The sequence below is a fragment of the Carassius auratus genome, unplaced genomic scaffold, assembly GCF_003368295.1.
Source record: "Carassius auratus strain Wakin unplaced genomic scaffold, ASM336829v1 scaf_tig00033084, whole genome shotgun sequence".
Classification (NCBI taxonomy): domain Eukaryota; kingdom Metazoa; phylum Chordata; class Actinopteri; order Cypriniformes; family Cyprinidae; genus Carassius; species Carassius auratus.
In genome coordinates this window covers 253229-267829 of record NW_020526046.1, presented here as the reverse complement: position 1 = coordinate 267829, position 14601 = coordinate 253229, and the positions used below count along the sequence as shown (strand labels likewise).

General features: G+C 36.9%; 1 protein-coding gene across 1 annotated transcript in view; it reads right to left on the bottom strand.

Annotated features, from left to right (window-relative positions):
- Positions 1–732: 732 nt before the first annotated feature.
- LOC113081075 (neuroligin-2-like) overlaps positions 733–14601 on the bottom strand; it is a 144586-nt gene continuing 130717 nt past the window's right edge. The window contains exons 5-9 of the mRNA XM_026253121.1: positions 9792–9977; positions 8028–8293; positions 6937–7096; positions 6028–6394; positions 733–4670 (exon numbers count right to left, since the gene is read on the bottom strand). Of these exons, the coding sequence (XP_026108906.1) occupies positions 3839–4670; positions 6028–6394; positions 6937–7096; positions 8028–8293; positions 9792–9977 (1811 nt within the window). The 3' untranslated portion in view covers positions 733–3838. The remainder of the gene's footprint in view (positions 4671–6027; positions 6395–6936; positions 7097–8027; positions 8294–9791; positions 9978–14601) is intronic.

The window sequence follows — 14601 nt, the reverse complement described above, 5'->3', positions numbered from 1 at the left end:
AACTGGAAATGACCATGAGTTTATCATATCAATGTGAAAGACGGTTTAACTAGGAGAAAGAAAAATTCCACATTGCAATGTGTAACATATAGTACAATGGTGAAATGTTTTAGAGGTTAGTGGTTATTTTTTCAAGTTTCTTATTTCATGAAAATCTCTTCTTAACTTCCTGTTTGTTGTCAAAATAATCTACTTTAGTTTTTCATTTCTTTAGAATGATATACTACAAAAATATATAGTTATTAATACTTTTTAGTTAGTTTAGTTAATTCTAAACTATGAATAAAACAAATGTTTTAAACATGTATGTATTGATATTGATGTATTGTGATTTTTGACTATGTAACCAATTAAACAAACAAGTGCCTTTGAATTAAGTGCTTGCTTATAAATGCAAATGTTATATACTATGTACTGTATCGCACAATTATATGTTAAACGATCCTAATCTCGATCCAAACACCTATGAGTTATATGCTAATGATTTTGCTGATTCTGTATGTCTATGTAGCTTAGTTATATTGCTATATGATCACATTGGTGTTCTTTGGATGTACAGGAAAGCAAATGAGTTATTTAAATAATTTGATGAAAAGAAAACAAGAGCCTGATGTCTGGCTATGAATTTCTTTAATGTTCCCCAGATCAGAGTCACAGCATACAGTGTGTAATAACTTCTAAATAAAGAGAAATATCATCACCTTATTTATATATTTTTTACCGTTCTTTTAAAAAATCCATTATTAACATGTGTATTCTTCATCAACTGTGGTGTTCTGATTCTGAACATATATATAGTAAAACAGGGCAACAGGTGTAAATTTGCTTTAGGACCCAGTATTTATTTTCTTAGAGGAATAACGTGTGTTTCATTTATTCAGTAATCTTTAAACCATCAGACTTGACATATCCAGATCCTTGTGCACCTTTAATTTGGCATTATTTCACTAGATGCTTAATTCATTCAAAAAATAAAATAAAATGTATAATAAAGTGTACAAATGAGACCATAAAACAATATTTTCTCCCTATTTTAGATGTTTCATAAAATCTCTAACACCGTTTGGTAAGACTTCAATGCTACAACAAGTTCATGGCAGATTAAAAACTACTCATAACCACCATAGTTTCCAGTGCTTTGCTTAAATAACCTTGATGTTCTAGTCCATCTTCATATCAAAGAATTTTGAAAACTGGTAGGATATGTACAAGAAACAGACAGCCAATCATACTTGTGCAGAAATATGACTAGCTGTGATGATTCAAGTGACATTGGTATGCTACATAATACACTCGTTATATCTCTTTATGCTTAAATATGGGAGCAATTCATCCTCTCCATCCTCTGATCTCAAAACTAAATGAAGCAGCAGAAAGTGAATTTAACGAATCAGATTCATCAATTTTGCTGGTGGCTGAATTAGAACTTGCACCTGTTGTCCTGGTCACAACGTATTTCAAATTTCAAACCAGAAAGAAAACCAAAAGAAAAGAAGAACAAACAAAACATTTAAACAAGTAACTGAATATTTACAAATATTTTCAGTTGATTTGTTCTTACACTTAAAAATGTACAGTTCATTTCTATTCCTCCTTCTCTCACTGTACGTCTACTGAAGACCCAATGAATGGCTCGGAATGGATGTAGACTCTTTATTCTGTATGTACCACGACATTACACTCTAGTGGTTGAGCGTCCAAAAACAAACGAGAGAAATAACAAAAGAGTAAGAACTACTGATTATTAGAACTGAGGTTGAGGGAGGTTCAAATGGAGTTCAGTTATACCTACAACCACACAAAAGTCCACAGATGGTACATATTCACAGGTCCAACCTTCACTCTCGGATCTCAGGAAGGTACTTGCAACCAAAAGTTTGTTCCAATCTCCCTTCGTTTATTGTCCGGTTGTTGTTGTTTTCAGTCAAACACTGCGGAAGAAAGTTCTGTTTTCATGAATGAACCTCCAGCATGTTTGCTCAGGAATTAGAGTCTGTTCATGTTTAGTACTATGTGCAGCATACTGGCGTTAGTTCTTGCTCCATCATGATGGTCCTGGGCATCTCGGGCTCAATACACTGGAGCCAACAGTGAGACAAACCCATTTCACAATCCGTCATCCTCCCGTGACACAGCAGTGGCAGAAAAATATGACTAACAAGGCAAGAGAACATAAGTGATCATGTTTATCCCACAGCTACTGTCCAGTGATTCAGAGCCATTTGTTCTTTAACCTGAACATGTATTCTGAAGAAACAATCTGTTTGATTTTTCTATATAAAGATCTAGTTTGCCACCACTATTTGCTGTGCTTGTCATAACCTTGTCAAAAAGTGTGCAGTGCAGACAGATGAGATGTGTAGAGATGTGGGTGAACACATCAAACTGATATTAGCAGTGCTTCCAGTCTATTCCCAAATATTTAGTATGTTAAATGGCCAGGTAGGTTTTCCTGAATGATAGAGGGCCAAAGATTTCTGTGTTATGAGGACTTCTCTCTCTCGCTGTGCCTCTCCGTCACATATTCTCTTACCTCATATAAGCCCACAAATGTACAGGACACATGGCTATTGCCTAGAAAACACACTCTCTTTATGTGTGCACACGCACAAATACACAAAAAGATGCTTATTAAACTTGGTTGGTAAAAACCAAATGGTGTTGAACTGAAAGAATAAGGACAGAGATAGACGAGAGAGGACACAGAGAGAGAAAGATGGGCTGAGGTGTAAGAGCATCATTTGTATTGTACATATGCATTTGCTATTTGCTGTATTTATGCAATTGTTCGGACCATCCCAGATGGCTCTGGAAGAGCACTACATGGTTGATGGTCAAATAATAGCACCAACATCTGTATATGAATGTCAAAAAGCATTAAAAAGAATATTGTCGATAGCTCTCTTTCTGGATACAGAGAGAGGTTACTGTCCTATAGAGTGGTCCGACTGAGGAGGTTACATTTGGACTAATACTGATGAAAATACCACTGCAGAGAAGGAGAATCAAGCAAACTTCAAAAACAAACGAACAAACAAAAAAAGTCCTTCTTGGTGCTTTAAAATATTTCATGCATAGATCCCACAGAGCAATCCATGTAAATATATATTTAAATCATTCTTTTATATATTTGTCTTTATATTTATACATACAAAAATCTTCCTAAGAAACAACACATAGCCAAGTCAAATATGTGTGATAAAATGACACGCACAGTGCAGAGCGAGAGCGGAAAAAAGAAAAGAGAGGATGTTGGCACTTTTGTTTTCGTCTTCTGTCAGATGCTGTCATTTTCTCTCTTTGTGTCTTGTTACAAGGAATGGTTTAATACTTGACACAAAACTGCAGGTAAACACAACATATCCAGCTTGCGCCTTTTATCGAATGCCCTTGTGATTCATGTAAAACATAACCCAAGGACACAGATCACATTCAGACAGAGAGCGATGGGCTGCTAATGGAATAACAAAAGGATGGATGAAATCTGCACTCTGCCAATTTACTGAGAGAAGAAAAGTGGGTAAATGTCCCCATTTCTCCTTATGACATCGGATCAGCTCAGTCAATCACTGACGCCCAATTTCTTTAAGAACAATGTGTAAAAACGAACAGCAAGTTGAATCCAGTGCGAGGCTGGTGACTTGTCACTGCCGACCAAATCTGTTGCTCACCATTGAGCTCCTCTAGTTTGTACAACTTCTACCAATCCTTGATTGTGTCTATGAGAACGCCGACAGGATGCGCTGTCACTGCTCAAGAAGTTTAGGAGCTTGAAAAGGTGGGCAGAGAGAGAAAACTGGATGTGTATGAGAGCTAGTCCTCTCGTTTAGGGGCGCTACTATACACGGGTGGTGGAGTGAGGGTGGGGTAAGGTGTTGTTGTGGCCGGTGGTTGTAGGGAAAGTGTTGAAGGCATGGAGGGGTTGCATGCCAGTAATGGTGCTGGGAATCATTGTGATAGTATTGGGGGTCATGAGGGGAACATCGTCCGGTGCCCGTCGAAGTGCCAATGTGTAATCGGGTGGACATGAGGGACGTAAAATATCATGCGGTCGCAGCGGCTCCATGTCATGGTGGGGGTCATGCTCCGAGTGCTTCATTTGCAGGGACATGATCTCTTCCTCTTGGCTGTGTGCTAAATCATTAGCAGGTACGCCTCGCTGCGGGGACAGTCGGTGCCGTCGCATCTCGTGCCGTTTGTCGCGTTTGTAGTAAAGTGCGGCGAAGGCAAGGATGTTGAGGAAGAGGAGCGATGCACCGACAGCTACCGTCACGCTCAGTTCGGTAGAGTAGTCCCGGGTGTCGCTTGGGAAGGGAGGGAATCGAGGGGGCTCTGAGCTGTCTGGGTCCGATTCTGAAGGGTAGGTTGGGATGGGATGGCGTGTGGTACGAGGTCCCTGACCCTTCCAGGGTGGGGTGCGGGCGGTTCCTGGAGGCAGCCGGGTTGTGGCGGTGCTGAAGACCTCCTCGTGAAGGTTGTGGAGGTGAGGAACCAGTTCCAGCCAGAAGGCAACCTTATTCGCTCGGTAGTTGTCCCGGATGCGAGGCTTCAGGCCAATGTGGAGATACTGCTTGTCTTTGGAATTGAACTTGGTCCAGATCACTTCCTCAAAGCGGTTGGGTTTGGTGTGGATGAACTTGGTGTCCTGAGGAACAGGCAAGTTGGGATCCCTGGAGAAAAACAGATATCTTGTGTCAAAAGGGTATTTTAATGAATTCTGAGAAAACTGAGAAGCCTTTTTAAATCAAATTGGAATTTAAAACAGGATACAGAACTGCGATTAGAATTCGGGGCCAGGTGATAAAAGATTTTTATGTTCATTGGGGAAAAAAAAATCACAATATAATAAACCTTTGAGAAATGTTTAATATTTAGCCAACGTCTAGACGATCTGTAACACTGGAACTCAAGGTCTCATCGTCAAGCTGCCAAAATAAAGGTTTGGCTTACGCTGACATTGACAGAAATATATTACTATTCCCTATATTGAAAAATAAATCTACATTAATTTAATGCTAAGTATACTAGAAATACATTTACATATTTATGTGGTTAATAAAAATACCCAACTAAAGATATACTGAGGTATATTTGATTGCACTAAAGTGTAAATATTGCAAGTATATTATCGGTACACTTTAAATATCTTGCATTTAAAGAGAGATATTAATCTAATCAAATATCATAAAGCCCTCACCAACAGTGACATTAAAAATAATTTTAGGCCTCATATTAAGAAATGTGCATTGTGCACAAGTAGTACTCCAAATAAAGTTTAATTATAATTTTTATATAATTAAACAGGTTTCAAGCCATATGCCAGTAAATATTTTAATAGATTTGAACTGTAATTATGAAATAAATGTATTTTAAATCCACTAGTCAACATTTGAAGTGGATCAAAACATTCATCCAAGTTATAAAAGCTTAAATGCATTCTTGTCTTTGAATTTGATGAGCTTCAAATGTTGACTACAGTACATTATTTTTTTCACTATGGTTGTATAGTAAAATGCAGGTTACTTCTCAATGTAATTTTATTACCTAATTTTAATGAATATTATACAATCAAGATATTCTTTCAACCATGTTTTAATTCATACAAATTCTGTTGTGCAGCACCTTCTTTTACCAAAAATAAAAATCCAATGTGTCATAAATGTATTGTTATCTTTCTTAATTCATTTTATGACGACACCATTTTTGATAAAAAATTAATCAAATCCAGAAAAAATAAAACTGTCATAACTTGTTTACAGTCATTCCCGAGGTCTAAGAAGCATGAGGAATTTCCTTCCCTATTAATTGTATGAAATTAATATCTAATCCTAACCCTAATCTATATTGAATGATATGGAAAAAATGCATGATAATATTTTTTGCCATATTGTCCAAACCCCATAGAAAATAAGACGTTTTTAGAATTATTTTACTGTCATTTCAAAACAAAAGAGTCATGACTATAATTCAGCTATTTAAACATAAAGATAGAAAGAAAGAAAGAATATTTAGCATATTCAGACTCACCCGGTCTTGGCAAAGTTGGTCCAGTAAGTCATCACCACAGCGCTAAGCATGACATCATTTTTGGAAAAGTTGCAAGGGAAGAGGTCTGTTGCTCCGATCATGGGCACCCCGAACACATATGGTATCTCATCCCCGTGAGCAGCGTCTGCCCACTCGGGTCGGGTCTCGGTCTGGCAGTGGTGATAGAAGGTGTAGAAGTAGACGGGAGACTGGTAGTCTGCGTGGAGCTTGGCAGTAGCTACGGCTGGAGCCACCCACTGGTGATCCGTGAACAACGCCAGGAGAGTCTTGCGCCGCATTTCACCATTGTCTCGGTCTGCCCAGTCTGTGTACATGAACTTAATAGTCTCCCTCAGGATGTCTTTACCTACAAAAATACAGAGAATAATTACACTAAAGAAAGAACTGACAAGAGCATTTACCGTAAGTGTGTAGGCTATATGAATATGTTTGTCTTATGAACTTGGAGAAAATTCACCCATGAATGTAAAAACAACAATATTTAATAGTGCACATTAAATACCAGACATAAACTCCCCACATTACAGGTCACATACATAAAAGAGCATGCTGTTGGACATTTCTTGTCTTTTATCGACCTCTGGTGGAAAATGTTAACAGCAGCACCTAATCAAGAGAAAGCAGAATATCTAGTAGCCTGCTGTACTCATTTTATAGTTGTACTCAGCATTGTCCCTCATTAAAAGTCAGAATGATGTCTACCCAAACAGACTTGAACATAAGAATTACTTCTCTGCATTACACCTGTATTCAGGAGAATTGAATCTAAAAACCCATTTGATTTTTCACCCTGACAAAAAAAATCAAAATCTGGCACAGATTCTAATGATAATTTTCAAACAGGCAAGAAAAATAAAAGTCAAATGAACAGGGGACTTGAGATCTCACCTTTAGGATAGCCATAGAGGTTATCCACAAAGTTGGAGATGGTGTAGTCAAAAGCTGCAGCTGAAATGCCCTCTTCACTCTCAGTGCCCCCATCATCCACAAACTTCAGCCCCTCTCCCTGATTTACACCAATCAGAAGGTCGTAGTTCAAGAACTCCCCCTAGTGGAGACAGAATTCAACATTCGTTGACAAACTAGCTGCAAGAAAAAGATTTCTTCCATATATGGCAGTTTTTCTTCAACTTTTGTTACCTAGACTGATTTTAATGAACTTAGAACTTAGTTTTAAAGGGTAGATTATAATAGCTTTAAACTTAGTCGTGTATATTTAATTAAATATTCCTATTTTAGAAATGTTAAATTAGATAGAATTTCATTAAGCTTGTCCCCTATACCTAGACTTTAATAAATGTATAAAATGTGTTAACACCTGTTGCAATTTTACTTTGCACTTTTTCATGAGATCTTAAAAAAGGACCTTTTCCCGAGATCTGAAAATCCTGAAAGTCCACCCACAAACACCCAATTATTTTGGTCTTCGCTACATTTAAATGCGAAATAAGAAGCAAACATTTTAAAGAATTATGAGTATCATTCATGAATAAAAATGTATACATTAAACAGAAAGAAAAAAGTATAAATGATTTAAGAAGTGACTGACTTTAACTGACATTTTAAAAGTATATGGTGTCACTTGTTTTCATTAAACATTAAGTCTGCAGTTACAAAAGTAGATCTGATGAAGCTTTATTCAAAACCCTGTGCTTGAAACCTCACTAAGATTTGGTTTAAAAGGTAGTTTGGGTGGTCTACTGAAAGTAGTTTTAACTGTATATGTGACAAAACCAGTCTTAAGTCTCTTGGGTATATTTTTAGCAAAAATGATAGATTTTTCTTTTATGCCAAAAATCATTAGGACATGTTTCATGAAGATATTTTGTAATATATCAAATAATTTTCGAGAATAATTCATTAAATAGACACTTAAGACTGGTTTTGTGGTCCAGGGTCACATATATGGCTATGCTGAATTATGAATTAACGTAGGTCTTAGAAACCTTCCCCACAAATGAAAGTAATCTGAAGATCACCTGCTGCATCAGGATCTCGGGGTCATCTGGCACAACGTCTCCGTCCATCACGGGTCCAAATGCAATGTGGTAGCGGGCCGGCTGGATGTCCTGATCCACCAACTCTCTGAAGTTTTTCCTGCGGAGACAATCCACCAGGTCTGCGGTCTCCCCATATGTGCATCCCACTTTACGGGCCAGAATCTTAGTGTACTTCAGTGGCTGGTAGCTAATGGACCAGCTGGAGATGGCTGTACCACTCTGAGCGATGGCTCTCTGAAACAGGCCTGAGATGAGAGGGAACAATAACAAGCTGTTCACTACACAGAAGAAAGCCTGCATACAAACCTGGTTTATGCATACACGGTCATTGACACCCATGGATTTTTAAATTTTTTTTAAACATCACAATGTTATTTTTTAAATATATTTGAATGAAATAATTGAAATTGTCTTGTAACTGGACACCACCATAATTTGTCATCATTTCCAATAGTCCTGATGTATGCCAAATTAAGTAAATATATCTCATGTAGTCTCAAATATAATACGAGGTCATAAAAGCTACATGCATACTAATTAGCTTCTATTAAACTTGATTTTTAAAAAGTATTTCTTGCCAACTAAGCTTTTAACGTTGATACAATGGTATACTGTAGTATGGTTATTTAAATGTTATTTTGTATATCATTATATCCAGGGCTTGTTAATTGGATGCATTTTTTTATTTCAATTCCAGTAGCGCTTAACACAGTGTCAGCTGGAATTAAATCAATGAAAAACTGAGAACAGAAGAAAATAAGGATCGGGGTTTGGCACAAACACCATTTTTCAGTGATTACCGAGGTAGCACTGTACTAATTCCATCTTGCATTGACATAATAACAGTAAATCTGTTATTCTCTTGTAGCCTTTTCACTTACAAACACTTTACAAACAAAGCCTTTTTCTTACTCTCAAGAGAAGAGTGCAGACTTATTTCCAAAGGGCTCGTCTTTTCCTTGTTCTGCCCTCCTTCTTTTCTTTCTGTCTTTTTAATTATTGAAGAGCATGTTACCTTTCCCAGAGAAATCAATATTGAGCTACTGTAGATTTGTCTCTGCTAACACGTCTGTTCTTTTCTCTTTACCTAGCTTATCCAAACAGCCACACAAACAGACATTTAGTTAAGAGGTGCTCTTTTTTTTTATTTGCTCCACTTCAGTGAACTCTATCCACTTACTTAACCTTAAAGGGACAGTACACACAAAAATGAACAGTCTTCATTTACTCCCCCTGAAGTCATTCCAAATATGTATCATTTTTTTTTTATCTATAAAGTGCTCAGTTACTAACATTCTTCAGATGATCTTCTTTTGTGTGACATGACATGAGGGCGAGGAAACTTGACAGAATGGTCATTTTTAGGTGTACTGTCCCTTTAAGACTTACCTACATACCTTTATTTGTTTATCTCTTCCTGTTTCAGTTGGCTTGGGCTCCTTACAGGGAAATAACATGATTGGTTTCTCTAGGGTAAAAACTGTCATGACTTACCTGGTGTGATTGACAGTTGGGGGCTGTAGGATTGATGTTAGGTGAGGATGACAGTGATGATGAAGATTGTGTGGGTTAAGGTGGACGTTTTTGACGAGCAATGCAACAGAACACAGTTGGACAGGACGGTGAGACATGTAGTGAGGTAACACACACACACATGCACACAGCATTAATAATGAGATGGAAACCTGCAGGGATAGTATTAGTCTGTTAAAGCATTAACACACACACACACACTTGTCTTACCCTCAGAGTGGTGTGACAGGATGAGTAGGTTGACACAAGACGCTCCCGCCCCAGAGCCAAAGATCGTGATCCGTTCAGGATCGCCACCAAAGTGTCCAATATTCTCATTCAGCCAACGCAAGGCCTGGATTTGATCCAACAGGCCATAGTTCCCTTTAGCAGACTGATCTCCTGTGCTAAGAAAACCTAGAGTACAGTAGAAGAGAAACAGAAGAAAGGGGGAAAGGAAAAAAACAGACCGATTTGTTAATGGAGAGCAGTTATATAATTGTTAGCTAAAACTATTCCAAATTGCATTTGGCCATTGAAATACAGCTGATATAAAATAAAATATCAATATTATGAAAAACATGAAAATGAGAAAGTTAAGTACTGAAATGACTAAAACTATCACATAATTACATTTAAAAAGCTATTAAAAATCACAAAAGCACATAAACAACAAAAATGTAAAAACAATAGTAAATAAATACCTTATAGAATATTAAAATATTAAAATAATTGATAGAGAGTAGGGACTTGCATCTTCATAACAGGCTGATGCGATACGCACCTCAATGCATTGCCAACGATACAATACATTAAAGATAGATATGAAGCAGCTACCGATATGATTCACCCTTGTTATGATGCAGTGCAATCCAAATTCGATTTGATTCAGCACAATGCAATTCAAAGCAATATGATGCAATGGAAAAAATATGATGTTATAGAATTCAATATGGTACAACAACTCAGTAGTGCTGTGATATGTCATATTTACATAGCAGCAATGGTGATGAGAGAACATGATTAGAGAGGAGAAAACAATCTACATAGAAAATGTTGGTCACAAATTATTTGTTGTGAAGTGCATCTACTAATAATCATACATAAATAAATAGTGTTTTACCGATGCAAATATTTAAGAAACGATGCATTGCGATACAAATGGCAACTTGAATCTTATGCAGACTCGGTGAATCTTACCATCCCTAATAGAGAGTGCATTGATACCATCAGTGTAACATTGTTTAGCAGTAAATCATAAAAATGAAAAAGAAAAATAGTGGACTGAAAACAAACAAACAAAATACATTTGTTTCGGTGGTTCACCACTGATCTTATTTAGTCAAATGTCTTATAACAGCAGGGTAGGAATGAAAGTGATAGCTTGAGACTGGAGAGAGAGAGAGAGAGAGAGAGAGAGAGAGAGAGAGTGGGGCATATCTGAGATAGAGGGTGAATGAGTGGGTGCTCTAATTTGGAAAAACTGTTTCATCTGCCTCCAAGTCACCAGGAACTTTACTGATCAAAGTCTGACACACACACACACACACACACACACAGACAGAAGCATATCTTGTGCATGTAGAAATATTTCAATGGAAATAAAAGGCCTGTATCAAACTGCCTAATACAAGGCAGAGATCAAAACTAACGGCCTTTCTGCATTTGTGCCCAGTCAGATAACACTTCTGGATAAAGGTGTCTTCTGATGAAACCTACTTCCTCTGGGCAGTCATTATTCAAATCGTTCTAATATACTGGTTTGCTGATCAAAAAAACATTTCTTATTGTTATCAATGCTGAAAAAGTTGTGTGCAATATTTTTGGGGAAAACATGATACATTTTTTCTGGATTCTTGGATGAATAAAACGTTCATATTTTTTGCAACAATGTTATTTCTTGAGCCACTGAATGTGTCTACGCTGATTAAAATTTCTTTCAAAAATAAAGTATACAAATGTACAGATTTCAACCACCCTATTCTCAGTCTTATATTATATAGGCTAGGAAAAACTAAAAAGACTGAGGGCATCTCAGATTGACATTGAACTCTGATGTGCCTTGATGCCTTCCTTCATCCATACACTGCCCGTGAAAGTGCATCTCTCAGCTTTCAGATGGCTGGATTCTCACTTCTCAAAAATGCATGAGCACATACACTCAACTCTTCTTACTCTTCTCACCTATGACTTTTCTGCTGGACTTCTGTGAATATGATGACGCTACCTGAATTCATAAATACTGTGTGACAGTCTGAGGGTGAGAGATAAGAGAGGTCAGATTATGGTTGTGGAAGGACAGTTAACAATGTAGATTTATCTATCACAGAGTGATAGATGGTTGTGACCTGACATGATCCTCATTTGCTATGAATAAAATAACCATAAACACACACACACTTTATTTACAACAAGAAAACTAGAAAACTAACCTGTCAAACACAGAGTCCTCCATCAAAACACAAACACATTGTAACCATTAAATACATTCTGACATAAGCAGAATACATATTTCAGTAAATAATTCATAAATTTGTTAATATGCTACATTTTTATATACGATGTATACAATTTCATTCTGCTAGTTTAATTAAAAAGGTCTTTGAAATGGATGCCTTAGAAAAATGTTGTCTAATTCACGTCGATTCTTATTGAAAGCATAAGAGGCAAATCCACTAAAAGCAGATCCAGTTAAGCATGTGCATGATCAAATGATGGAGCCGTCATACCATTGCTTGATTTGCATAATTTCTTTAGTGAACTGGGTGCTAAAGCATCTCAAACAGCACAATGAAATAAACGGTGCTAACAGTGGCACATGATTCATTCTTAGTGAATTGCTCCCAAAGTGAACCATTATTCTGACAATTTTTAATCAATTCCAAACCCTCAATGCACTATTAGCATGCAGTCCACATCCACATGCAGAATGGAAAGACAGATATTTGGATAATTCTTCAAAGAGCATCAAAATAGACAAAATTGTAAAAAAAAAAAAAAAAAAAGTGCATCAGTTACGGAAATGAGGTGGCTGTTTAGATTTATTACATCACCTTTAGTAGTTCTCTCACAGCAGTCAAATGATTTGCCAATATAATGCAACCTCTTGCTCAAACATATCAGTCGGCCTCAAAATCTCCTTGTAAACTTTAAAATAACAAAGTTAAATTGTTTTTTTGGCCTAAGCTTTGTGAGCAGCCATTAAAACCACCATGGTCATTACTGATTTCACCCTTTAACATCTTCTGCTTTAAATTTATCTTCATTATCATTATTTTTTAGGCTCTGTCAGCCACATTATCCTGGTGGTGTGTATGTGTGTGTGTGTGTGTGTGTGTGCGTGTGTTCGGCTCAGCAGAAATTCGGACTGGAAAATAAGATGCCACTCTCTGATTAGCTCCTGTGGCTGTGTGTATATGTGCACAATGCCTGTTGAACTGCATGAAAGGCCTTAGGTGACATTTCCTGTAATGGCTTTAAAGAGATCATTTGCATTTGCAATACAGCACAACCAATTATTTTATATCATCATTATGTGAAATTATACCTATTCTGACATTTGACATTTTTGAATCATTTTCTAAATGCCAAGATTTGAACAGAAAAAAACTATGTCTGTATAAATTCTGCATGTATTTCAACCAATGAATAGGAAACCAACAGACTGAACTGATGGGTCATTATACAGTGATGACATTTTCATGTTATCATCAGTTATGTCTTAACATAGTGGATAAAACAGTAAACACCTTTTTAAACATTTCTTTTTTTGTGTGGACAACATTTCTAAATATGGAAATCACATTTGTTAAATTTTTCACAATATCACAACTAAGGGAACATGGGATAAACATACCATGTTAAGTAGATCTTGCTGTGTTTGCTGCAATATTAAACTTCTGACATAGGCAATATATTAGGAAAGTTTCAAACAAAATATGTTTTCTTGGGCATTTTCATTTAGTTAATCACTTTATCACTTAATATCACTTTCCATCCTGTTAGTCTTTTGTCATTTCTCTTTATATCAGCTAGTTGCTTAAAGACATCATCCTCGGGAAGGGACAATATAATTTCAGGTGGTAAAACAATGATGTTTTGAGGCATACGCTGGTTTATTTCATGCTTAAGCATTTAATTTTGTTTAAAACAGATATCAGTAATGACAACATAATTATGTTAAAAATATCAAGTCAACACCATCACATAAGCTAATTCTCAGTCACTCACCAAACAGTGAATATTTTTTTTAATTTTTTATCCTGTCAGATTCATTTTGTCCTGCAATTGTCTTTTAATGGTGTAAAACGGCATAATAAATAAAGTGGCTGTGCTTAACCAGGGCGCATTTCTGAAAGTTTGGTATAGCCTTTCATTTAAATCCCTCTTTGAATAACAACACAGGCATATTCAAGTTACAGTGTTTTAAAGGCACTGCATAACAGGAATGACCCAGATGCTCTTATTTGGCATCCCATACCATGCTGCCCACCTGTGTGGCATCATCTGACTGACTCCACATGTTGTTGCTATAAATGGCAATGTAAAAACAATGCACCTAAAAATATAGAGGCCTATATATAGCACATTTATAAGAATAAGCTCACGCAGCATTGAATAACATCAGGAGTAATGCACTGCTGCTTTTTGAATAAATGAATGCTTTACGACATACTGTGCGCTAGTGGGTGTTTATATGTATGTGTGTGTGGTTGCTCACAGTTCTCTGGTGTGATTCCCACTGTGCTTGCAGGGACAAGACTGAAAAAGCCACACACACACGCACGCACGCACACACACACACACACACACACAGATGCACACATATTGTACAGTACATGCAACAACAGATGGAAGGGATAAACACATGGGACTGCTATAGAAACTGTTTGCTGAATGTAAGCACAGAGATGTGTGCATGGATCTGTATAACTGCTCTGCTAGGACGAGATGTGGACCAAAATAATGGGGTGGGATCGTCTTTAGCTTTCTATTTCTCTGTCTGATTCTTTTTAGTCCTCTTTCTCTCTCCCTCCCGCTT